This window comes from Nematostella vectensis, chromosome 1 (assembly GCF_932526225.1).
Source record: "Nematostella vectensis chromosome 1, jaNemVect1.1, whole genome shotgun sequence".
Lineage (NCBI taxonomy): Eukaryota > Metazoa > Cnidaria > Anthozoa > Actiniaria > Edwardsiidae > Nematostella > Nematostella vectensis.
The window spans coordinates 12,434,983-12,461,707 of record NC_064034.1 but is presented as its reverse complement, the minus strand read 5'-3'; the positions used below and the strand labels follow the sequence as shown (position 1 = coordinate 12,461,707).

At 42.2% G+C, this 26,725-nt stretch overlaps 1 protein-coding gene across 3 annotated transcripts; it reads right to left on the bottom strand.

The window, feature by feature from the left end:
* Positions 1–3,046: 3,046 nt before the first annotated feature.
* LOC5517350 lies at positions 3,047–25,804 on the bottom strand. Of its 3 annotated transcripts, XM_048726774.1 has the most exons (32): positions 25,569–25,804; positions 24,830–24,965; positions 24,528–24,641; positions 24,198–24,314; positions 23,339–23,445; positions 22,872–23,242; positions 22,388–22,570; positions 21,893–22,093; positions 21,451–21,605; positions 20,413–21,321; positions 18,916–20,216; positions 18,110–18,392; positions 17,685–17,878; positions 15,158–16,050; positions 14,889–15,045; positions 14,488–14,740; positions 14,183–14,368; positions 13,446–13,860; positions 12,189–13,262; positions 10,749–11,929; positions 10,470–10,626; positions 10,371–10,427; positions 9,344–9,503; positions 8,546–8,741; positions 7,916–8,246; positions 7,484–7,585; positions 7,122–7,263; positions 6,616–6,674; positions 5,907–6,479; positions 5,287–5,506; positions 4,567–5,016; positions 3,047–3,706 (listed from the first exon to the last, which is right to left on the bottom strand). In XM_048726774.1, exons 1-32 carry the CDS (start codon positions 25,659–25,661, stop codon positions 3,602–3,604), a joined length of 10,875 nt encoding a protein of 3,624 aa, XP_048582731.1. In that variant the 5' UTR covers positions 25,662–25,804; the 3' UTR covers positions 3,047–3,601. The 3 variants fall into 3 exon arrangements, with proteins under 3 accessions (XP_048582731.1, XP_048582720.1, XP_048582727.1); XM_048726763.1 differs by having other exon boundaries at positions 10,371–10,626; XM_048726770.1 differs by having other exon boundaries at positions 4,567–5,013; positions 10,371–10,626.
* Positions 25,805–26,725: the final 921 nt, after the last annotated feature.

Sequence of the window (26,725 nt, the reverse complement as noted above, 5' to 3'; positions counted from 1 at the left end):
CATTTGTGAAAGCGATTGTACGCATTGCGTAATTTGACCTTTTGTAGCAGATAGTCTCATGTTCACAGCTCCGTTTAGCAGCAGAGAACGTGAATGCAACTAGAATTATCCGACAAAAATGCTGTTGGACTTATTCTGAGTAAACTGTAATGTCTAAATACTGTTTCAACTCGAATTAAAATGTATCATGTAAGTACCCCTCCGGATTTGAATAAGGAACTGAACGAATAAGGAAACAGACGAATAAGGAACTGCGAATAAGGAACCAGAATCACACTGATCTCTGGAACCAGGGTACCGTATATAGGGTGAACTCTATGTCAAAAACATAATCGCAAACCCCAACCTCCGAATATAGGGTGAACTCTCAATTTTGCAGTAATGTCAAAACATAATTGCAAAAATCTACCTCAGCGCATAGAATGAACTCTCAATTTCGCAGTTATGTCAAAAACATAATTGCAAAACCCAACCACGGTATAAGGGTGAGTTCTATATTTCGCAGTCATGTCAAAAAAACATAATTGCAAAATACAACCTCGGTATATAGGTTAACCTTCTATTTCGCAGGTACCAATTATACATTGGATTTAGCTTATGTCATAAATATAATTGCAAAATAAATCTCGGTATATAGCTCAATTCTATATTTTGCATTAATCTTTTTTATTCAGAGAAACATAATCGCAAAAATGTACCATTCTCTATAGAAGAAGTTAACCCGTCTTATCTGCGGAGACTTTCTTTTATGTCTGGTTATGTATAAATAATTTATTCACGTCTGGTTCTTCAAATTACTATCACGGGAATTGTTATTAGACCACAATTTCTGACTCAGACACTCTATTTCCCGCGCAGTCGTATATTAAAATCTTAATACTATGGTTTTAGTTAATGTAAATTTACTGATAGTAACACAGATAACGCTAAAATGTTTCATATTTGGAGCCATTTGAGCCGCCAATCCTTCCACATTCCTTTTGTTTGTCCATTACTGCAATTCCTTGGGATTCATTTCGGGGACTTCTGGGGATCATTTCGGGTCCTGTGATCAGTTGGGGTTCTTTAGGGGATCGTTTCGGGTCCTGGGATCATTTCGGGTCTTGTACAGCACAAACAGGAAAAAACATGCTTAAAAGCATGTTTTTTCCTGTTCGAAAATGAGTTTTAAAAAACTCATTTTCGAACACATCAGACTAATAAGCATGTTCTTAAAATTTGGTGAGATCTCAGCCTGGACGTTCTAATAAAAAGGTTCTTATAAAAAATGTGTATCAGGCTATCGATATGACGGCGGGTGGGTAAGAGTTGTCGCCATTTTACATGCGTAATCTCTTTTCATTGTGTTTACAGTTTGCATGTCGTCATTCATAACGTGGCCTTTAATTACGCAGTCTGTTCAGAACTTACAGGAAAAATCACAAGTTTGCAATGGTAAACATCTGTACTCTGGCCCACAGGGATTAGGGTTAGGCTTAGGGTTTTGTATAAATTGCTGTTCAAGATTAAAAAGGATCCTACCCTTGGCGGATGAGTGGGACAAACAGGGGACAAAGCTTGTCCGATAAGTTGGGCCCTTCCCATCGCAGGTGCGCAAACGCGGGGATCAAGGATCATTGGTGCACCTAAATCATGAATAAGGTCCCTGTTATGAACATTACCGTACAAGACATATCACAGGTTGTCGTGTCCGCCATGCAAAGCGTGTACAAAGACTGACAGAAAAGTGGATGAAATCAGCTTCGCGAGAGCTTTTGAGCCATGTAGTCCAGACATTTAAATACTCATTCCCGAATCGCGTGCGATTCCTGCAGGGTGAAACTCGGGGACCCTGACTCACAGAAGCCAAGATCACGACGATATGGATAAGAGCACTCAGTGAGAACGTTTCTCTCGAAGTTTGTCTCATTGCGTTCTTTGTAAACCGGCTGCTGCCCTTGACAAGTGGCTGTCCTGGGACAATCCCTTATCGAAAGGGGATTACGCAGGTAAACCCGCCGTCATATCGATAGCCTAGTATTTAAGGGTAAGATTATGGTGCGTTTGCATTATGCATAATGCAAGGGAAAGACCAAATAATGTGTAAGTTTTGCCCTTGTTTTTTCGCTTTCGTTCTCTATACCGACTAATCGTCACGCATAAAACACATGCTCATCGCTGTAGAAGGCCTCAAATTTCGCGCCCCGCCCTACAGCCCTGCTCAACAAGTTGCAATAAAGTCTAGGCGTAGCCTAACACCACTTAGAATTAGGGCATTAATACACTCCTAATGTACCTGAAATCTAAGCATGGACAAGTTTGGAAATTCAAGTCGTATTCCGTGGGACGGATAATCCATATAGATCCGCTAATACGCAGCTAAATAGTAGTGTTGGGAGTGGAATGCGTGACGAGCCAAGGTCAGAGCAAATGTAAGTCACAAGATTCTCAGACAGCTAAACTAAAACGCACCTAGAGTCACAGTCTCGGAACTCAGTCATAGTTACAGAAGCACGAATGTAGCACGAGTCGAAAGTTAAGGTAAAATTCCACGAATAAGGAAGATATTTAAATCTAGGAAGTACTCAAAATAAAATATCCCATTTTTGCTATGCAGGTACTTAGCACTTTCATTCTGAGGACAGGATTTTAAACAGCCCTGTTTATTTCTATGTAATCACGTGGTAATCACGTGTTGTGGTATTTTGATGTTGAGGTTTTTGATTAGCGACGGTGACTGGCGTGATGCAGAGAGGATCGTATGGGTTGAGGATACGGTGATTGAATACGTGGAGAGCATTAGGGGTGAAAATGCTGTCTGGCAGGAAGTGACGCAAGAGGAGACCGTTCGATCCCTTGCTGTCTTGCAAGAATAAGCTTTGTAATTCTATAGTACGGGGGTGGCTAGTGAAAGGCAGAGTTTTGTATAACGGTTTTAGTATTTAAGTATAACGATTTTAGTAATTCGAAGGCAGAGAATATTTAAGTTACTATAGCACAGGGGCTAATACTGAAAAGCGGAACAGTGCGCTAACCCATCAGGAAAGAGACAAAAAATCGAGTGGTGTTAGAATCATTGCGTTCATTATTTTAATAAATATTTTTTGATAGTAAACTTTGTTCCTTATAAATATAGCAAAGTATCATTGTGTTTAGATATTACGTGATATCCATAAAGTTGTACTTTCCGTGTACATTCTAAAGGAGTCACGATTATTCAGCCCCAAATGTCTGAATAAGTAAAAAGTTTACATTTACGTAAAGTAATGATGATCGACAGCATGACCTAAATATCATTTTGTCTAGCTTTAGCGTGACCTACTCCTCAGGGTTCTGTCCATAAGGCATTTATACAACAGATGGGTACCCAAATAAAGCCATACGCAAGTATACAGTACTGCGCATTTATAAATACGATTTTCTATCTACCACTAGCAAATTGATACGCAGCACATTTCATAGCGCACATTAACTTCTCGATGCCTATCTATACGGAACTTCAAGAGCATAGTAAGTCTAACTCATATTTCCAGCTTGACCATGGCGCAGTTTAACTGTAGTAGTCTCATTCAGACATGGCGTGGTTTACCTTAACTGCCCTGTTAAATCCCTCGGTGTTCCTCTACATACTATCCATGATCCTGTCCACAGCCTCCCAGTCGATGTTACTCATGACACTTCCGCTACTCTCTGAGAAGTCGTCGCCAACGGCTTGCTTTGCTTCCGCCTGAAACCAGAAATAACAGTAAAGAGAAGATGAAATACATTATACTGAATCCCACAGTTTCACTCTTACTCGCGCGCCACGGTCCACCCCTCTTATACCTCCTTGCCCTTGAGAAATGAGTTTTACTTTTCTAGGTGAAACGTAACTGAATATCTTTATCGATTGGGCTCTGAAAATTAAGTGAGTTCCGCGCCCATAACTAAAAAAAATATATACCACTTTCCCTGTTTTATTTGATCCTTTAAAATAGAATGTAGGATGGATTGAAATTCACCGTGATTCAAGCGGATTTAATTCACTACTGAGGGGTCGTCCACACTAACACGGATTCAAAAGTATCCGGATTCGTTTTGCCCAAAACGCATCACTTGATTCGCGTCCACACTATCGTTTTCGCATCGTATTCGCCTGGATCCAGCCGTCCACACTAACACGGATTCAAACGTTTGAAAACGCTGAAAGGTACAGGGTGATGTCATTTTTATGATATGCGCATGCTCAAAGCAGCGTGCGCCGCGATATGATGCGGTCGTTTTCATTTTGATACGGATTGGACCGTCCACACTACGGACCAAAGTATACGGATTCATTTCGATTCACTTTCGACAGAGTTTTCAAAAGTATCCGGATTCGCTGGATCCAGCGCGCGTGTTAGTGTGGACGGAAGGCCTAAACGTATCAAAAAGTATACGGATTCAAACTAATGCGTGTTAGTGTGGACGGCCCCTGAGATGAACCTTTTATTGACATAGGGTTACGTAGCCTACGAAACCACGCGTCACACAAGTCGGGTCGACTAGCTTTCAATGATGCTTGCACCGAACTGCGCTAAGTGCACCAATCTGCCTTAAGGCACTCACCAAGAGTTGTGCTATGTCATCCGACATCTTCAAGCTGTCTCCTGTATTCCAAGGGCTGACTTCGTCCACATCAAACACAAGCTTGTCGTCATCAGGCAGCGCGACACGAGGTTTTCTTTCATTAGGGCGTGGTTTACTTCCTGTGACTGCACCCCTTCCGCTCACTAATGCTACCCCTTTTCTATTTGAACTTGCACCCCTACCACCAGCTGATGCACCCCTGCCATGCCCGGATGCACCCCTGTCACGCCCTTGAGATCCCGATCGCTGCCGATTAGCTTTATTAGCTGTTCCTCTGGCAATAGTAACTGTGGTTTCGAGTGCTTGTGTGCGTGACATCCCGCGTGGTTGAGCCATCCCTCTTGTTGTTATTTTACCTCGTCTATTCTGTGCTCCAGCTGATTGGCCACGTCTGCTGAGGGAAGTGGCGCGTCCTCCTCGCGTACCCTGCTAATTAAAACATATAATCAGAAACAGTACTTTCTAGCGGCCACCTCGATCGACCACTTAGTCCCTAGGGTGACCGCTTAACAGGGGTACCTCTTTGATGTCAAAGTTGGAACTTGATAATCACGAACAAAAAAAAAATACGAACCGAAAACAGTTAAAACTAAAAAAACAGCCAATTATGCCATATATACAACAACAACAACAACAAACTTTTCTTGGCAAAAAACTTTAATGTTTGAAGTAAATCTTCCCCCACATATCACCACATACTTTGGATATGGTCATAGTCCTCATTCCCACGTTGTCGCGACCACTGTCTTTTTCACGGTTCTGTCGCTCACGGCTTGTGGCCTGGGAGCTAATTACGTCAGCGAGAAGCTCTTTAAGTTCGCTGTCATCGCTTAGCAAGCTCTGAATATCTTGGAATCGATCTTCGTCTATGGTGGAACCATCTGGTATCTCATCTAGAATGTGGTCGATCTCAAGCGACCTGGCAAACAAAAGAATGACATCGTATTAAACAATTGGGTATGAAAAATGACTGAATGAGCAGCGATGTGCATTGTTATCAGCATTGTTGGTGGTTAGTGATGGCAGGGCCGTAGCAGGCCTCGAAGTACTGGGGAGGACTGGGGGAGCACAGCCATGCCTGGTCATTTTCTTATAATGTTTTGAAAAGGCTGGGGGAGAGGAAGGGGGGGGGGGGAGCTTCACTGGATGGTGATGCTGTTACTTTGTTGTTGGTAACTCTGTTTTGGCTTTTGGTGTAATTGAACATGATGATGCAGAATCTCCTAAACTTATATATATGTTCCATCATGTTAAAACAAATCTTGTAAGGAAACGAATTAAAGCGTCTGGCGTTTAAAAATAATACATTATATCCCTACCTAAGTGCAGGGTTCCAGGTGACTGTTGGCGATTGATGAGACATCCTGGACAGTTCATAATCCATCTGTCTCTCAAACTCGTGAGACCGTCGAAGTTTCTCCTTCTCGTGCTGTCGGTAAGTTTTCACGGTGACAAACTCGTTAGGCGACACCGAGCGAGTAGTCTCTCTACCGCGCGAGAAACGAGTGAATTCATCGTTCGGGTAAACAGGGGCATTGTCTTCTGATCGCGGATCAACTCGTCCGCTTGGCGGGTAGATTGGACTACTCGTCAACGGGTGCTCACCTATTACACCCGCTCTGTGCGCCTCAATACCTCTTATGGCCTGGGCATGCCCTGGCATCGGCTTGACGTTGCGGTTAGCTTGTCTAGGAGACTTCCCTCTCTTATTTGTGGTCTTTGTTTCGTATCTGTCGTTGGCTACCTTAGTAATTGCTTTCGTTTTCGGCTTGGGTGGAGTGTAGCGTATCTTGGTCAGGGTGTCCGCTTTTGGTACTGCTTCTGACAACATCTCACTGATCATATTTGATGCATCTTTCACCCTTTCGTTAATATGCCCTTGTTCACGATTTCTAAGAGTAGATAAATATGAGTGAATAATCATGGCCACAAGAAAAATCCACGGGTACGGTTTCCGTAGAATCTGATAGATTCTTGTATGAAAATCATGTAGAGGATAAAAATGAAGAGCTCAAGTACTAAATTTACCTGCGTTTGGTTTCTCGTTCCTTTTCAGCAAGCTTTATCTTCTTCAAAGTCGAAGGACCCTGCGGACAACAGTTTGAATTATTCCTGATTCCTTGAAGGAGTATGGTATAAAACTGATTTTTTCATAGCTTTAGCAGGCCTCAAACTATTCGGGGATATGATACGGAAACATTGGGGCACAGTCACGTCCCTACTGTTCATTTCCTTATTATTTTCAAGAAATATTGGGGAGGGGGGGGTGGGGGCGGCACGCGCTCCCAGTGCCCCACCCCCTGCTAAGGCCCTGTTTTTTGTTATTGTATTTTATATCTAAGAAAAAAAAAAATGTGTCGATCTTCACTTTAAGAAAGGACAAGGATTCTTTTAACTTACTGAGGCAACCCTGTAAGGTTTAGGGTAGAAAGCTGCATTCTTCAGTGGTAAGAATCGTTTGCTTTTTATATGTCAATTCATATGACGCGACTCCTCCTTTAACAGATAGTGAATAGCATTGAAGAAGACTATACCTCGTTTGTTGTGACAAATGGCTTGTGCTCCTGGGATCGCAGCTCCTCCACCTTTCCTTGCCACTGGGCGTGCTGTTGAGTCCGCTTCCTCGCCATCCATTCGCGAATCTCTTTTCTTTTTTCCGGCGACCGCACATTTCCCCTGAAGTAAAGATATCCAGAGGATTCCCTGATTTGTATCTTGGTTTTGCGACAACAAAATATTTTGCTAAGGAAGCATGGTTTTGGATAATCACACGCCATGCTAGACGCCCGAGCTTCACTCTGATCTCTACATAAACTATCTTTTTGAAGAGAATTAAAAAAAAAAAGAAAAGAAAAGACAAACAGGAAAAGAAAAGAAAAGAGAAACGAAGACGTACTTTGTGGTGGCTTTACTGTCGTCGGCAAATATTTCTTTGAGCGCTTTTGGTGTCAATTTTATGCTGCTCAGCGGATCATCAAAGGGCCCTTGTTGCTCAGTTCTGTGAAAAGATTAGAGGTAGTTATAAAATAAGAAATGACTAGCTTGTGTCTTGTCAACTTATCCCAGAAAGGCAAATTCACAGTAGAAACTACTGCACCCAAAGGCAGAACTCTCCGCATAACAAAGCAGTCAAGTAAACGCTAAATGCTAGAACATTTTGCTGTACTTGAAGTAAACAAGTTCAATAAAAAATGACGAGTTAAAAATAAATAAAAAAACAATTTTTTTGGTGTTATGGGACAAGGTCCATGAATACTGTAGTCAGCCAAAAATTGTATTCTGACTGACGAAATGCGTCTACCAAGAGACATATAAGATCCTGTCTTACTTCTTAGTTTGAGACACATGTTCGTTGCCGGATTCTTGGGAATGCCTCGACAGCTTGCGACTAGAGGCTGAGCCACGCGATATCACAGAAGATTTGTGGTCACTATCTGACGTATCGTCGAGAATTGTACCATCACTCTCCTCCTCATCAGATGTCCGGTCAGGTGTCCGGTTTTCTGTCCGGGTATCCTTTTCCCGCGTAACCCCCCCTTTATTTTCGCTTCCCTCGTTTTGTGCCGCATCAGGTTGGTCTGTAGTATCTTGAATTTCTAAACTTGTATCGTTTTTGCGCTCTGTTTCACTATTATCTACTGTGGACTGATCGACTGCATCTGCGTATCGAAACCGAACAATTCTACAAGTTAGCACAGCAGCACGGCAAACTAAAATATTCTACAGGGCACTGGGGAAGGCGGTCAGTTTTTGTCGGCCAATAGGGGAATTTCACTAAGAAATAACGTGCCTTTTTGAGTTGCAAATTCACGCCAAAACAAACACAGAAAAGGATGCCGTCGTTCCGAAAGGGAGAGACGAAAAAATAAATTGTAATGAAAATAAGCTTTTTCTGTCACCCACAAAGTCACGTGATTTTTAGTGCCTATCTGGCCATGTAAACAAAAATGTGACCCACGTTGTTTAAGATCACTAGCGCGCAGTAGACCGGTCGTCTCGCGTCTCCAAGGTGTAATGTCACGCTGGATTCTAGCAGGCTTCGTAGTTGATCCAGAGCGTCCTCGGCGATCGGACAGCCTGGGCGAATGTCGAACAGCTACTTGATGGCGACTTGGAGACATCACATCGCCAATGTTTTCAATAGCACGCAGTAACTAATGAAAAAAAGGCAACAACTCAAATTTACAGAGTTTTACAAGTTGCCAATATCAATAATAATATATCTTGAAATACAATATTTATACTAGCCTGGGCTGAAAATGTTTCCATAGCGTGTAGACATCGCGCAAGTTCCTAAGTCATAACTCGCAAAGCGCCAAAAAGATTACGTTATCATTATGTGATAACCTTAATGCAAATGGAGTTGACCACGAAAATTCTAATACTTAATGACTTAAACGAACTAGTGACCCACACTAGCATTTTTTTCTTTTGGATTCGAAGTGTACGTTTCCCAGAACAGCCCATGACAACAGATGCAGTAATTCTGGATTATTGTGACGCGTTTGTATTTGGTTAGATTTAAAGCTCACATTTCTGGATTTCCTCTAGCACCCAGGGTGCAAGAGAAAAGCCCCTCAGATAGGAGGAAATAAAAAATAAGGAGGGAAAGGAGGGGCGACAAGAAAGGAAAGACGCCTTGGCACTTTCTATCCTTATTCCTTTTCTTTTTTTTTTTTTTTGGGGGGGGGGGGTCGTCTCCGAGGTACCCTCGGCTCCATTCTCTACCCCCGAAGGTGATTTCTACGCGTCCTACCACGTTTGAGCTCTGGAACTCTCTGTCCATGTTTTGAGTGATGCGCTCAATAGCGTCAAGCTGCTCCGTCATCTCCGAGAGACGGGAGGCTATAAGTTGTTTGGAGACACCTCGCGGGTCATCCGTGTGTTTTAGCGAGACAGGTAAATGGAAACGTGGTCTGCAATGAAGAAAATGCTAAAATGATGAAAAGCTACATGTACATACTATATACAAGGCCATGATAAGGGAACACCGTGTATTAGCATGTGCCACTTTTAAAATGGACGAGAACGAATGTTGTGAAAATTGTGTCATTGAAACGAAGTCCCTTAGATGAAATCTCAGGCCTGTAACCAGAAATTTTCTCGGGGGGGAGGGGAGTGCGAAATCCAAAAAAGTGGACCTAATTTTTCTGGGGTGGGGGGAGGGGAGGGAGGGAGGGAGTTTTCTGATAACAAAAAGGGATTTTTTTTTGCCTTTGCAGTATCCCCACGGGACGCTTATTGTCGGAGTTGGCTACAAATACAAGTCTGACTTATGGATTAATGACATACCAGAGTCATCTTGCTTATGCTTTATAGTTTTCTCTACAAATAGTACGTCTATTGAGAACCGAAAATGGACTTTCGGCCGTTGTGTGTGTGTGTGGGGGGGGGGGGGGGGGGGGAGGGGGGGTACCCCTCTGGGTACGGGCCTGAATCTGATGTGGATGCAAGACACCCATTTAACTTAACATATAGCAAGAGACTATATATATATATATATATATATATATTATATATTATATATTATATATTATATGTATGTATATATTATACATGCATACATATATGTATGCTGTAGTTTGGCTATATATGCTGTAGTTTGGTTTAGTTTAGTTTTGGCTATGTATGCTGTAGTTTGGCTATATATATATGTATGTATATATTATATATTATATATTATATATTATATATTATATATATTATATATTTATATATATATATATTATATATTTATATATATATATATTATATAAAAATCATGAAACGCCCTGACTGCTTACTTTGGCAATGGGTGTTGAATGGATTCCATGACTTGTACGGTGACGGGGTCGTGGGATTGAATGGATTCCATGACTTGTACGGTGACGGGGTCGTGGGATGAGTCGCGGTGGCGTGGTTTAGGCTCAGGTGGGGACCTGAGGTGGCGTGGCTCGGGTTGTGGTCGAGCTGGCCTGGGGGAATCACTTGGAGGTCGAGCTGATCTGGGCGTCGCAATGGGTGTCTGAAGGGTATCGACGGCTGTTTCGGCATCTGAACCTAGGCGAATTGAAGATGTAAAAAAAAACTTTTAAAGAAAAAAAAACTTTTAAACTTGGAATTTTAGCGAAAAAACTCGCTTTTAAGGGGATTTAAGATGCACAAAAAGATCGAATGTTTACCTTTGATCGTGATTTCGTCACTAGATACGCCGTGTACAGATTCTTCTTCAAGTCCTTTAGATTCGTCAAGACCATCTTCTACGGCAGGGTGCTGCTGTTCAGAGGACGCTTCTGGACCCGCCCTGATGTTCTCCCATTCCTCGCCATCAATATCAGCCACGCTAAGAAACCGCCGACTTTGATCTGTCTTCGTCATACGCGATGGCTCCTCAGCAGCTGACAAGCGTGGAGCTGAAGGAATTTCCACTTGAACCCCTTGGTCGTCTAGCTCTTCTTTGGAGTACCTCAGACCAAGGAATATATCTGGGGGAAGCATTGGTGCACGCCTTGAGGTTTCTGTATCAGTCTGAGCGGCCGATGTTTCTTTTCTTCGAGTGATCTTTGGTATGTGAAGCTCATCTTCAGCTACCTGAATACCGACTTGGGCATATGTTGGAACGGTAGGCGTGTATAACTCTTCTTCCTTCACTTGAGTACCGACTTGAGATCTCTTAACAGATTCGTCCTTAGTAAACATTGGATGTGTTCCTCGTTCCAAAGGTCCTTCAGTCGGTAGAACTTCAGCTCGTTCCCTTAGCTTCGCACCAACTCGCTGTCCCAGGTTCTGAGTTGTCTGTGTTGTTTTGGCGTTCTTGGCCTCTTGTTTTACTTGGTCACTAACTCTCTGTGATTCCTTCTCTTGGAGTTCTTTCTCCATTTGTCTTCGAATACGTTCTTTGACTTCCCGATCCACCTGTTCTTTCATCCTTACCTCTAAGTCTTTGTTGAACTGTTCCTTGACTCGTTCTTCTAGCTCTCGGCAGTACCTCTCTACCTCACGATTCGAGACTCTGGGCACCGTTCGCGGATGGAAGTACATTTGTTCTTCAGTCGACATGTTAAAGTCCTCAGATATCTCAGAGAGTTCAAGGTCACTCTCGGCGCTCAGGCCAGTCTCGTTAATCTCCACAGGAGGCCTGGGTTTTGGTTTAGCTTTTGTTACGTTGGATCTCTGTTCATTGCTGACTTGCGGCTTCACATTTGTTAGTGTCGGAGGTGTGCCAGCTTGTCGTGTCCGCTGCTTTGTTGTCTTCATCGGCTTTACAGTAATTGTCCTAGGCTGTTCTGGAATGTTCGAAGGTTGGTAAACATCATGTGGTGCAGGTGTGTCGAGGTCATCTTGACGCTCACGGCGCCTTTGCCTGAAGAAGAGTAGCAGACATTTAAGACACACTAGCTAGAAACGCGTGTCCAGAAAATCTTCAGATTATTGCTAGGACATGAACGTTAAGGTGGGGTTTTAGCCGCTAAGGCTATACCTATAATATTTAGCCTTGGTTAAATAGCATGTAAGCCAGTAAATATGAGTAAATAATATAAGTAAATATGTGCACCTCACATGTAAGCAGTGTATAAGAAAAGGCAAGTTATTAATGGAGAGTATCAACTACGTATACAGACCTTGAAATAGTTTGTCGAGCATTGTAGGCTTGGGACATATCGTGATTACACCCGTTTCCATCAGGTTTAAAGTTCTCTATATTTGGGTGTTTTTCTGGAAAGTGAATCTTGGACAGGTCTGACATCGCGCGCTCTGGCATTCGAAGAAGACGGAGGTCTCGATTATGTGCCCCTTTACTCGGTTTTGGCTCCACCTGCGCAAATTTGATCTTGGATAAATCAGGCATCCAGCTCTCATTTGCTTGTGGCATTCGTAGAAGGAAAAGGTCTTTTGCATCAACTGGTGTTTTTTTCGGGATTTCAGGAAACTTAATCTTGGAAAAATCGGGCCTCCAACTCTCATTTGCTAGTGGCATTTGTAAAAGGAAAAGGTCTTTCGAATCAACTTGTGTCTTTTTCTGGGTGTCAGGAAACTTTATCTTCGACAAATCGGGAATTCTAGTTTCTTCAGATTTCGGTGGCATTTTCAGAAGCTGGAGACCTGCTGGATTGTTCTGCATCTCGAAGAACCTAATCTTCGAAAGGTCTGGAACTTTAATATGCCTCTTGCCTCCGTTTTCTGGTATGTGCAGTAATGGCAAGGGTGGTTGATCCTGAGAAATCGGAAACAATCTCATTCCATCTTGCAGCTGAGACGTACCAGAAAATGTAGTACTTCTAGGTTTCTCTGGCAAGTCAGGAACTGTTTTGAAGAGCCCATCCTTATCGGCAAGTATAGAGGTGCCAGGCATCCTTAGTAGGGGGATTCCAGGATCGAACTTCGGGGCGTTCATGGAATCACTTTCCTCGTCCAGTTTTGGAACATGAGCTGTATCAACTGACAGCGGTTGTTCCGGCTTGACGTTTCCTTGATAAAGGCTATTTAGCGGCCCTGCAGGCCAAGCTTCTTTTACCTCATGTGCCTTGTCAGTGTGATCTGCTTGGGTAGAAACACTCTGGCTTGGTCCTTGGTCTGTTTGGCAACCAGTATGTTTACTTGGGGGCCCTTGAATCACAGTCGGCTCTGTGGCGACTGTGCGGTTGAAGCCCATAGTTCCTGATGACACGGATGTATGTTCGCCCTGATCGCTATGCCTAAAACGGAAAGAGCTTGGTAAAGTACTGAAATGCACATCATGCATGAAAGCTAATGACCGAGCAATTAAAATTGTAACAACACAGTTTTTATGTAATTCTGTACATAGCATCAATATGAGTTTGAGCGAAGCATAGAAAATCATCCTCGGAAAGGTAACTCGTCAAAGAGCATTTGAATACCTTAAGGCGATAGACAATAGAATTTCCACGCGATTGTTGGCAGAATCTTCGTTTACCACGCGCACAGGAATAACTGCGTCTTGCCTATCACTTTGTCTTGACATTTCTACTTGTCGAGGCTTTTTTCTCAGTTCTCTGCTGCTTATGACTGTGTCGTCTGGATGGCGGGAACCTTGAGGGTCTCTAACTTGGAAGCCAGACAGATTACCAGGCAGTGCTGTAAAGTCTTCCGGGAAGAACGCTGAATTGACGTCAACTTCTTCAGATCTTGACAAGTTACGTGAACGATGTGGCGTCGATGTAGATCGCATAGTGCGGCGCCTCTTTTCGGTCTTTGACTTTTGTAAAGTGCTAACATTATCCGCCTTTGGCTTTGCTCGCTGAACATAGGGTGGTGACTGTAACAACACGTTTCCTAGAATAAGGAGTATATATCAAGGGTAATGCTCTATCTTTTAATAATAAAATGTTGCGAAACACAATGTTAAACTGTCTGTATCCATCGTTTAGGGTAAGACAAGGATATTATACAACCAATACTTATTCTTTATTCACAATGGTGATATCACTATTCTTTGAAGACATATAACTGTCGGTGTTTTCCTTGGGAAGCGATTTAGCGAGACGAAAGAAGTTGACCATCAATTTTTCATACGTTGACAAATATCACCCTATTCCTTCGGTAAGCAGTTACTGTATACAAGTATTTCGATGACAATTGCATTTGAATCCCTTACCTTTGGGTAAACCTTCAGTCTCGGCTTGCACGAGGTCATGTGGTAGGTTAATAACGTCCTCAAACGGGCGCTCATTCTCTTGACCCAAATCAAGACGTAGTGTCTTTCGTGCTTTCTTCTTCTGAGCTTTTTTCTTCTCCGCCACCTGCATGTCTTGGGTATGGACTTTGCTTGTCAACGGCGATTCTAATGACCACAAAAAAGGAGCTAAATAAATTCAGACCCTTTTTATCTTTGTTAGTATAAAGGTACATATGCCAGTCCTACACGAAAGCTAGCCGTACAGATCGGGAAAACAGACATACCTGCTGTTCTATTGCCACTTGCTGAAGGCTTTGCTCCCCCGCGTCTTGTCGCTGAATTTGTATGTCTCTTGCTGCCATCCTCCTCCTCTGTGGTGGGGCTCTGGACCATCACGCGGGGAATGTCAGTGTCACTGGCGTATCTCCTAATTAGGGTTTTTTCGGGTTTTGAAGGTGCTGCGGCTTCCGTGTTGAACTTGGCAAGTGATGGATTGAACATTGCCTTGGGTATGGGCTTTAAGAACTCCGGGTTTACCTTTTATGAGCCAATAAAGAACAAATAAAATCAACACATACTTTCAAGAACACTAATAAGCACAGCGTTGGTAACACTGTCAAAAGGAAAAGGAAAATATTAAAGGTAAATCTAAATAACGACATTAGGCACACATGAAACAAATTACCTTCTCGTCCCGTTGCCAAGGGATGTAAACGTTCTTCATTAGCCAGATGCTGTTGATGAGCAGTTGTAGTTTGACCTGGACTTTCATAACAGGGCGTCCCTCTGATGTCCTAAGCGTGGTCACGTCCAGAGTGTGGGAAGAGCCTTGTGAAGACCATCTAAAAGGCGACACAGGCGAAATTAGAGTTCAATTACTTTGCAAGCTACTGGATTAATTATGCCCTCCAATGTTCATAAGAAGTTCCAATGCGATAGTCAATATCAGCTCACCTGCTGAGCCAAACAAGCTTGGGAAGAAGTTTCATTATCTCAGCTCCAAGAACAGCAATACCTGAGGTATTACCAGCTTTACCCAAGTCATTGAGGCTACTGCTTCGCTTATAATCACTGGGACCTTCCACACAAGAAGCAGTGGGACTTTCTAAGTGCCGAGCTCTGGGTCTCGATGAACGGACATCTGCGAAGCTTTGGCTTCGGATGAGGCCTATCTTTGGTAGCGGAGCTTTTCGTTTTAGGGTGCTAGCCTTCGCTTGAATCTCCTTCAGCGACTTTGTCTCTGGCGCTGTGAATACTTTTTCAAAAGCAAGCAACAGTGGTGTAGTCAATGATTGGTTGTACTGAGAAGTCTTGGACACAACAATGATGAAAAACGTATCTAAAAAGCCCAGGTACGCTGAAGACGACTCGAGCATCAATGCACCAACTTGGGGGCGCTCTTTGTTCAACTTGAAAGAGATTTTGTTGGATGATATCGGGTATTCATCAGCCAATTCTTCCCGCTCAAACACTTTGACCTGCACAGGGCCGAAAAGCTCTCTCCTTTCGATGAAATCGTGTTCGCACTGAATACACTTTTCTCTGTAGTAGACTGACAAGGGTGCATCAGGGTCCTCGGCATCGTCACATCCGGCATCGTAGAGAGTCACTCGGCGGAACCTTGAGATCAGCCTCTTCAGCTTCGCCTTGCCAGCTGTGGTAGGAATGATATCAGGGTCGTGGAAGTGTTGGGCGGTGATCTCTGCCGTAGTTACAGAGGGCGTCATCTCTGACAACAGAGTAAGAAGTGTATCGTACAGTTGGGAAGTGGCGCCTAGAAGAGAGCTGAATGGCAGGAGACGGAGTGTCCACTGCAGAGTCTCCCAACACAAATCTTCCGCTGAATACTGTAAGGAAACAAATGCTATTAGGATACAGTTCTTATCTTATACTTGCCTGTTTTCTTTGCCACCTTCTTGTAACCGAATAAAACGACAACAGAAACATGAATTATGTACTATTTGAAACACGAGAAGGAGTGTTTTCGCGGATATAAAATCCCGAGGGCGAAGCGAAGTCCAACTGGCTAAGCAAAATGACCCAAGGTTAGCACTGTACATATAGATTTGTCGGTGTTTATACTGTTTCATTCAGGTCTTTCTGACTTCCTTAATTCTCAGGTTGAACATAATCATGCGAGTCGAAACTGGTCAAAGACAGCGTGACGACGGCTTAGAAAAAGAATAGGCGATTGTTTGAGCAAAATGAAGCTGCCATCTGGTAAAGGGACTCTTGGACTACAAAACAGCTAAGTCACTTTTAAACACTGTTTGATTATGGAGTCCGTTTATGATAGTGTATCTAAAACATACCATAAAGTAGATTGTAAACTATGCTTTTTACTAGGAATAAAGTAGTTTACTGTTTGTGATCTTACGTATGTCGTTACCTATTTGCCAAATCTACTGGATGCAACATTATATCAAGCTTCATTACGTCATGAGGGTTTTATATAATCCTTCATGACGTCATGATGGCTTTATATAATGTTTCATGTTCGTTAGTCTGTCACTGTTTTTCTATTGTACCCGAATATTTCCCTGGAGACGATTTCAATTCCCTCATCGTGCTTCAGACTTGTTGGCTGTATTGCTAGGTATAAAGCCTATTCACGTGTCCGAAGAACTACATCCGATTGGTCAACATGCCTATTGAATATTGATGAGTGTTTTAAGAATTATCCCAAAACATCCCAAACAAGAATGAAAACGTTATATACACCTATTTCAAAAAAGGGTGCACTTTGGTTATCGCGGATATGTGTGTCGTGCTGAGGGGCACCATGAGAAAAATAAACTGTGTTCCAAATACTGCTATCTTCCAGGACAAAGCGAATCAAAAGAAATTACGCAACAGTTTTATCGGTCTTTCCAGTCTTTTCGGGATCCTAGTAAAAACCAATCTCCAAGTTTGCGAAAGTAGAATTTTTTTCCACTCACTAACATTTGTGAACTTTTTCAAATCCATAAATCTATTTCTGTCAATCTCAGACTTTTTGTTAGCCGAAAGAATCTTGAGGCAAATGTTGACGGCTGCCATATCTTCAATCTCTCGCCTGTCTGAAATTAGATCCCGTGATACACCGCGGGTTGCGACACACACATCCGCGATAACGAAAGTGCAACCTTTTTTGAAAAAGGTGTATATTGAACAGTCTGCAACTGGGGTCCCAATATCTACTATAAAGAAACTACATTTCATATTCTCAATTTGTAAATCGCCAATAACATTCTGGGCAACGGGAATGAATCAATCGTTTTCTCCGTTACTCGTAGAGCGGGATTAAGTTCTCATTAGCTGACTGTAATGTTCAATATATACTTACCTACTATAAAAGTCAAAACACGAATTTTCTCGTTATTCTCAAAAAAGTATTTTTATTTTTGCCCGTGCATTTTACTGGTGCTCGATATGCTATATCGAGCACCGATATGCTATTTGATGGTCCTTTGTATTGTGCTAGCATGCTTCACTTTATTACCTTGGCGTCTGCAGACGGCTCGTTCAATTCTCGTCGGTATCGTCTGGCGTAATAGCTCCTCTTGTCACGTGCATGGAGCAGCCACGTTATAAGACAGAACTGCTGGAAAGCGCTTAACATCACATCGATGGAAGATGATTCGCCCGTCTGACTACCTGCTTGACTAGGCCCAGATCGTGGAGGAGAGCGCTTATCTAAACAAAATACCAATGACAAAGCAAGATAAGGAAAAAAAAAAACATATAAAAACGTACATATGCTGTTATGTAGTCAACTGTCATACAAGTAAACAATAACTAACTTCGTGTTCTTGTCAATATTTTTTGTCTAGTCAATATTTTTACACTGAGAACCTATTACAACACATGATCTGCAAAAGGAACAAGACCAGTGATTTGTTCTTACAAGAACTTTGGTCGTCTTACCTTTACCCTTGGTTGATACTTTCTTCAATGTTCTCATCATCTCCTGTTCAGCTGCAGTGAATGTAACATCACAATCAGCATAAGAGATAAGCGACTGTGGCATCTCGAACTCTCCATCGTCGCCATACCACTTATCGTTTGCTGCCACAAGCTGCTCCACGTACCACTGCGTGCAGGGAGTCATACACCGAGAAGCATGGAATAAGGTAAGGATCTTCTGAACAAGTTTGGCGGCTTCTGATCGGATGTGGCGCTCTTGGTACACACGAGGCAACAGGAATTCCTAAAAAAAGATTAGATATTGTTTATATATATTGTTTTATATTTTTATCAATTTTTTTTTTCATTCTAATATTTAATATCGTCCGAATATCCTCCTGGTTAATGGCCCTTTAATCAGATATTAGTTAAATATCAGTGAAATATCATATTTTATATATCAGTCTATTAGGACAGAAGAGTCCGCCGATATATAAATGATGGTACAAAAAGAGAAACGACTTAATAAATGCGTGAGCCTGAATCTCTAAAAGAATGTCCATTGTCTTAGAACAAGGGAATCCCATGATATAGTGTGCGATAGTAAACTGAAAAGTATGATGCTAGTGCCTTTATCGTGCACAGTGCCACACAAATCGCAGAATGCGTTTGGTACCTTACCTAGAGACTAACTTCTGATTAGTACAGTGGTGCATAGAAAAGGAGAGGAGGATTTATTGATGTTTGCTGCTGCGTTTACCTAAGATAATAGCTTTTATCTAAATAGTTTAAATACGAAGATGTAGTAAACAGGGTACTATACATACGGTCTGGGTATTGGGCGGCTGGGGGCAATAGAGGGGAGGCGATGGTAGGTACAGCCCTTCAGGGACGATCCAATCAAGCTGGGCTACTAGTCCAAGCAAGTCCTTCAACATAGTCCACATCAACACGGGCACAAGGTCAAGGCCGGCTACCACTCCTGCTTGTAACACATGACTGACATGGCGCACCAAGTTAGCGTCTATTTCAGGCTCCAGCGTACCAGGGGTGGGGTTCTCCTTGACAAGTTTGTCACGAGTAGGGGAATGCGCTTCATCTGGAGCTTCTTCGCCAGTCTTTTGAATACTCGGAAGGACAAGATGAGGGGTGTGAAATATAGGTGCCAGCCTTGAAATGATAGTCTTCTCGGGATTGTCATGAACGGAAGGAAGAGACCCTTTCGGGCTCAGTGACGTCAAATTGTCGTTAGATACAGATAGGAAAAAGGAATTCTTCCAATCGCCAAGATCTCTGGAGAGTAGAGCAGCCTCTCCGATTAATCCAGTTACTAGCAAAAGATCAACTGCACTGTTGGCACTCCAGAGGTCAGACAGTCCTTGTTCTCTAACTGCGATGGATAACCTTTCTCTGTTAAGAGGTTCTACCTCAGCTCCATGCATCAGCTCGAAGGATTCATCCGAGATTTGACTTCGCTGCTCCCCTTCTGCGGGGTGAAAAGGGGGCAAAGGCTCAGGCCTGTAGGGTGGAAAAGTGAAGAGGGGAAGGTCAGAGAAGTACGCAGCCATAAGCCGGGCCAAGGATTGCACAACGGGCAAACCACATTTATCAGAGACTCGGATGATAGGATACGACTGTAGAAGAACGCTCAGTAACTGGCTCGCTGATTGGTCTTGACCGGGTGTTGCCATCCCATGCGCGATGGGAGTAAACAAATCACTCAGTGTCGTTTCAATCTCCTCCAGTGGCAACACCGGCTCCATTAACGAGTACACTAGCTCTAATGCTCCTTGTACATCGTACTGTTGAAGGTTCTGATACAAGATAGACAGAAGTGCTCTTGTATCATTTTCAGGTGGACTACCCGCAAGACTCTGAACTCGGGGGCTCCCGATGTAGCCTGGGCTGAACGCAAGAGATGGTTTGCCAATCGCTGATAAATCTTTCAAGTGGTCCAGGGACCGAGAACGCTTGCTAAGGCCAACTGGTGTGCTTTGCTGTGCAGGTGTTTGAGTAGCTCGTTTTCTAGCAAACATTGAATCCTCGAGAGCCTCAGTGGAGAAAGCTCCAGAAATATGAGCCTGTTTTATGATACTTTCGTGGATTTTCTTCACATCTGTATGGGAGCCTGAAATAATAGAGGTTACAAAAAATGTCTGAGCTTTGTTGGAAATTAAAAAGGGGCTTCTTAGGTCCGCTTTTAAATTTACTGATTTTCATGGGGGTTGATAGTACCTGGATCGGCGTCATGATAATCCCGTTAGATAGTTTGTCAGTATCAATTGGTAAGATAATGAAATGCTTCACTCTGATCCTCAACGCACCTGCAGTATTTTGTGTAGCATCATCTGCCATTGTAGGGATTTTTGCGCCAATGTCTTGCAGCTTCCTCTGAACACTACACATTAGTTCCATCAGATCGGCATGATCGTCAGTTCTCTCTACCTGGTCTCCACACATTGACCTGTCTTCATGACCTTCTGCAGATCTCTTGCTGCACTGCGCTGTATAGTTATACAGAAGTAGCCATGGTGCAGCCAGGTCTTGAGCTACTTTACTGCCTTGTCCGTGGACGTCTTGTCCTGAAACGTCCTGTTGAGTATTCCCAAGAGGTACATTTTGTCCAGACATCTTGGTCGGACTAAAATTGTCTGCTGACAGACCTTGGCCACTGAGATTCCAAGAATACACTGTGTTAAGAATTCGTTCTGAGAATTCTAAGAATTGAATAGAAGTTGTGATCTTGACTGAATCTGAGCACCCTTTGAATGCAAGCAACTCGTTGATGACATGATGCACAAGTCGTATTGCCCAAGAGAACGCGTTCCGATATGAATCCCACTGAAAGAGTCCAAGCGCAAGCTGGAAATATGCAAAACTTTTTTTCAGTCTTTGACCAGATCGTTCAGGTAGACCATGTAAGGGTTCGATTGTTTTGATGGACTCAGGTATGAGTTTAAGCGAAGTCTTCAAATTCCCATTTTGCGTCACTAAGCTTTTCATAGAGACCCCAAAGAGCTTGGCTATTCCACGTGTCACGGTATTCGCTGCATTAGATATGTCTTTGGTCCAGTGCTCTCCCGCTGAGGTTGCAAGCCCAAGGGCTTTGAGAGAAGCGAGCTGAGCTTCCAGGATACCTGACACATTTGCGTAGTGCTCGTCTGCAGCCTGGTCAGCCATGGGAGTGAAGCCCGCTAAAGCGACACCTTGATCACCACTGGCCAGCCCATAATCTACATAAGCAAAGTCATATTTGGAGATAAATTACATATCACATCACAGAAAAGAACACGCAAAAAGCAAAATAAGATATATTAAGGACATTTTCGAATCTAACACGTGCTGAAGACGGCTGTACATACCTTTCAAATTACTGGACCCCGCACTTGATGCTGTATTGTCACTGATATCATCGCCATTAGCGGGTGTGGCAGGCTCGGCCTGGAATATGTTGATCTTGCTCAGAGACGAGGAGCGTGATGGTATCTGCAAGTCCAGCTCTATATCTGGAACAAGTCTAAAGCACAATCTAGAATAATTATATAGAATTATACTGCAGTATGTATCTACACACTGAAGACGAGTCAAGACAGTAACACGTGAAGAGCATTTGATCATGTCTCGCGATATTGATTTCATAATTTTAAATAATGTGGTTGTCAAGAGTGGAGTGGAGATAAGGTCAGGAGTTGAGATCACCTGTCGCGACACTAGTAAGATATCATTGGAAACAGCAGAATGGGTCACTTTAGACCTTTCTAAGATGAAACATTTCTGTGAAACAAAGTAGTTGTTAATTATTACCTCTTGACATCTGACATAAGGGCTGTCATCAAGCCGGCGTGGCTGACATTTCCAGGCAGCTGCAGGACTGTGACCAGATAGCCATCAGAGATAAGAAAGACTGGGTGGTGTGGGTGCACTGCTATTGAAAACCGCTGTCGTAGCGCTGACTCAACAGTGGAGGAGAGGGAAATATCATCTTGATCTGTTCCATTTGATTTCCTTGAGGCATGAAAACAGAATTTATTAGCTGATTATAGTTCAACGTGTGCTTACAATACAAAGTTTAAATAACACTTAGCAAATTAGCATGCAAGGATCTCGGTTTTGATCGATACAAATTTCATATTTAGGGGATTCCAACATGCTATGTGTGCACTATGGAATTTTAAGACTGCATTAAATAAAACCCAAATCCAACATGGGTTTTCAGCCTTTAAGAAGAGAAGTTGTTCTGATGAAACAAAATTGTGATTTTTATCAGCGAAAGCCTATGCAATCAATTTATCCCTGTACCTAAAATAAATTCTGGGATGAATAGGCAAGAACAAGCTTGGGCCCATATCAATGGAGTTGCCCTTTGTGCTGATGAGGAGTGGTGTTCCAAGCTTGGTTAACATGAGGACAGATCCCGCACGAGTAACAGCTATCAGAAGCAGGCTGTCACTAGTCCACTGCAGGTCTGCCACCCACCACATTCTACAAGCTCAAGCAAGAAAATTGTTAAAAAAAAAAAGAAAAGAAAGAAGTCACTAACATCAACACTATATATTGGTTGACTGACTGAAATACTGAATGATGTTGAGTATAACTTGACAGGCTAGCATAAAATACAACTAAAAAGACAAAAGAACACAAACCTATAGAGAGCAGTGGAGATCCAGGGTAAGGTCCAGGGTAAGAGAGTGTGGGGAAGGGATTGAAGACCAAAAAATATTACCTGCACAATTTAATGCTTCCAGAGAGATGGATGGACAGACAGATGCCTACAGTAGCTTACCTTCCTGAAGGTTTGCTCACACCAATCTGCTGGGCACCACACCCATTTAAATCATTCACCATGGCAACATGTAAACTAGCAGTAGAGTAGAACATAATCCTGTTGTCAGATGCATATTTCTGATTCATGGCAACAGCTAGTATCTGCCCATCAGGAGAGAAGTGGCCCAGGTATGCACGCTTGGATTTGACGACTCGTGCAGCTGGAGTAAGGCCATACAAGGGGTGTCTGAACATGTACCACTTGGCAGTGAAGGGTAAAGACTGCCCTGTTCCACTAGCATTGTTTGACCAAGACAGCCGTAGGGTTGTGATGATTAATGTGTCTTCTTTATTGAATACCCACGACACCATAGCACATAGACCAAGCATCTGGATAAAGTATCAATATGAGGATTTGGCTAAAGATTGCTATTCAAATAGGAGAGTAAAAATGTTAATACAGTCATTATCATCATGCTAATTTACCAGGTCATCATAGAATATGGCATCTATTGCTGCCTCCTTGTCACCAGCAGTCGGTAAATGGTATTCACCACTTTGAATTTGCATCCATACTCCTGTGAATGGCTCCCCTGGAAACATACACAAGAGAAAGTAACGTTCACCTGGGTTCAACTACATGACTTACCTGCCTACCCTTGCGTGACTCCAAATAATGTTGATAATATAGGTACTGTATCATGAACTCTACTCGAAAAAATACTCAAGACTTGCGCATATTCATCAGACTACCTGTCTTCTAAGAACTTTCATCTTTTTTATTAGATTTTGCTGTTTTGAGTCATTATTATAAAACAAAGTTATCAAATGAGAGGTGCGATTTTTGTGAGGTGGAGTACCTTTGCTCTTGATTGCCTCATTAAAAGTGAGACTGTTGGTTATCGAGTAGCAGGTTTGTTATTAAGGCTGGAAACTCAAGAGTAGAGGTTCTCGTTGCCAGTGCTTTAACTACATGTACCAATTGTATAGTGATTATCAATGTTAAAACATACACAGTAGTTATAAAAATATCCTTTATGATCAATATCAGCATTTACAGAAACATACAAAACCAGCATTAAAATAAAAAAAAAACATAAAAAAAACATAAGGGGCAACTGTAAGGGGCAAACTGACAGTTTTGTTGATCGTTGATTCATCATTAGATAATATATCATAAAAATACTCTAGATGGCTCAAGCTATGGTAAGTGCAATTTGACAATATCCTTCACAGTAAATACCTAGGTACCACTATGCCTATGATATCTTTATCATTGCTTTCAAATGCATCCATACCACTATTTTTACAATCATCATACAACATAACATCCTGTACAACATACCATGTGCCCTTTCCTTGCCACTTGGCTTGGACTCCCACAGGAATAACTGGTCATAGCCAGACAGCAGCAGAATCTTGGTGCCACAGTTAGACACGAAAACATATGCAGGCTTCTTATCTAGAACGACAAGATTATCAGCATGTTCAAAATCAGTTTTTAATTTCTCAATGGCTAAAAAATTGATACTACTAATGACATTACTCAAGAAATATTTGTGGCCCAGAGGAAACTAGGATTTTAGCTAATTTTACATTTCTTGTAAAAAAAAATCCCCCCCCCACTAAAAATGCTGGATTCACCACTGGGTCATTAAACAAATAACCAGCATACCTGTTCCTAGAACACTTCTTATCTTGTCCAAGATGGGAGTTGTATTAACTGTATCTGATCCCTTATTCCATACAAAGACTTTTCCAGATTTTAGTGCTCCAACAAGAAATTGTCCTAAAAATAGTATAGGGTTAGGGTTACACATCATGTGTTACATCCCTTATGGACTTCCGGCATTGAATCCTTTGACAGCTGGATCAGTAAATTTCAGCAAAATAAATGACCAATAATCATGCTGTAATCTCTGAAACGTGAGAATAGTTTAATAAAAAAGATATGCAATTTGTATGTAAAATAATCACCATTTGCTGAACAGTTCAGAGCTTGTACATCCACCAGGAACGGCTGAAGTGCAGGTATCTTCTTCCTGGTTTTACCAGAGGGAAGGAACAGCTGGCTAATACGACTATTATCAAGCAGAAATAAATCATGTTGTTCCTAAAAAGACAAGAGATTGCAGTATGCCTTTGAGTTATTATAACAAAACATCAGGTATCTAAAGCTGTCAACTCACCCGCATTAGGCGGGTGTCACAAGATTTTGGACCTCATCACAAGACTAATTTTTGTGAGAATGTTCATTCATTCTCTGTATCCACCCACCTTGCTCTATCGGGTATTTTCACATTTCATTGTATTTCACCCGATTTCACAAGGTTTCTGTCCAAGTTGGGTTGACAGCTATGAGTATCATAAATTTATCCTGCTTGGTATGAAAATTTACCTAACGAGACATCGCTACTTATCAACGCTACTTACGAAGAAATGGGTGAGAAAATAAAGAACCATCAACAAGGACGAAAACTAAAGTTAAAGCTACGAGGCGACATAATAGGCATATATCTTAAGTACTATAATCCATTAGGGGGGTTTTCAAAATCCCGTGAAACAAAATGTGATTGTTAAAGTGTAATAGTCAAGCTAGAACAAAAGATAACATTACAGTGTATAAGTACTAAATAAACTAAATAGAATTTCACGGGATTTTGAAAACCACTCTTATAAACGGCCGTCAAATTCATTTAAATTATCTAATGCCTACCTTCGTCTTTCCCGCACCAAGCCATGCGAGTTTCGACCAGGGCTTCTTGCGCTTTATAGACGTACTAACGAGGATACTAAGGTTTAAACTCATACTTATCAAGTTTTCTCGTGATTCGGAGAAGTACCGAATCCCTTGTATAGAGAACAAACGCTAAACAGAACCATTTTGTTTACCACGGAATTTCCAGTACAAAAATCCCTCCGACCGCCATTTTGACAAAAACATTCAGCCCCAGACCTCACGCATTCACCTTTGACACAGGCAGACCACGCAAAAATGAAATGTCGCAAAACGCATAATCTTAAAAACAACCGGCTATCCAGAATAAATGGCTCGGAATAATTTCGTTTTTTTAAGACTCTACCACAATAATCGTGAATGTTGTTTACTCGAGGCAGCCTGTAGAATTTCTTAGATTTTCGGGAATTGGCGAAATGATGAGCTGAAAGGCCATCTCAGGATTCTAACAATTGATATTCTAATATTCAGACGATAGCTATTTTGTACCCATTCCTCTTCGTCTAGGAAAGGCTACAGCTCGCGGAGTTTAGTCCTCCCAAACCACCAGTACGCTTTTATCTATATCATCACTTTCGCCCCAGACTTCGAGGGTGCTTTTATTCTAATTGAAACAACTCAAAAACATAACTTTATCTTTAAGCATATTTCTTTATTATCTCGTATATTTGCATATCATACTATGCCATCCTACCTTCCTATGCAAATCCTGCCTACGCGCTCTAAACTTAATTAAGACAGCCTACGAATCCGCTACGATGCAAGACTACGAAAGCGTAGTGTGTAATATAGGGCTAAGAATGTCTTAGGCAGGTCGCATGCGACTAAATTGTGCTGTCAAATTGGCCTTAAGTTTTTCCAAGACAATCTTGTCACATGTTTTTTATCTCTTCAATAGCACATAAACATTATTTTTCATCAATGATCCGTAAGAATAACGATAATAATTTCCACAATGTATTGTTTATATGTGTCGACTTCTTTCACACCCTGGCTTCCAGAGGTTCTCGTACCGCCGAAACACCCGAAAGCGTAACGAACGAATGCCGAGGAGAGGTCGAATGGCAGCGTGCGCGAGCACGTTTAGCGACATACCACTCGGTCGAAATTTGATGCCTGATGGGAGCGACGATCCT

What these genes read in the sequence shown, in the direction of transcription:
- LOC5517350 (XM_048726763.1), bottom strand. Translation starts at nt 25,661, where the DNA reads ATGAGTTTAAACCTTAGTATCCTCGTTAGTACGTCTATAAAGCGCAAG. An exon ending in TCTGAACTGTTCAGCAAATG is followed by an intron (nt 24,642 to 24,829) that starts GTGATTATTTTA and finishes TACTATTTTTAG; the next exon opens with GACAATTTCTTGTTGGAGCA. An exon ending in CCATATTCTATGATGACCTG is followed by an intron (nt 23,243 to 23,338) that starts GTAAATTAGCAT and finishes TACTTTATCCAG; the next exon opens with ATGCTTGGTCTATGTGCTAT.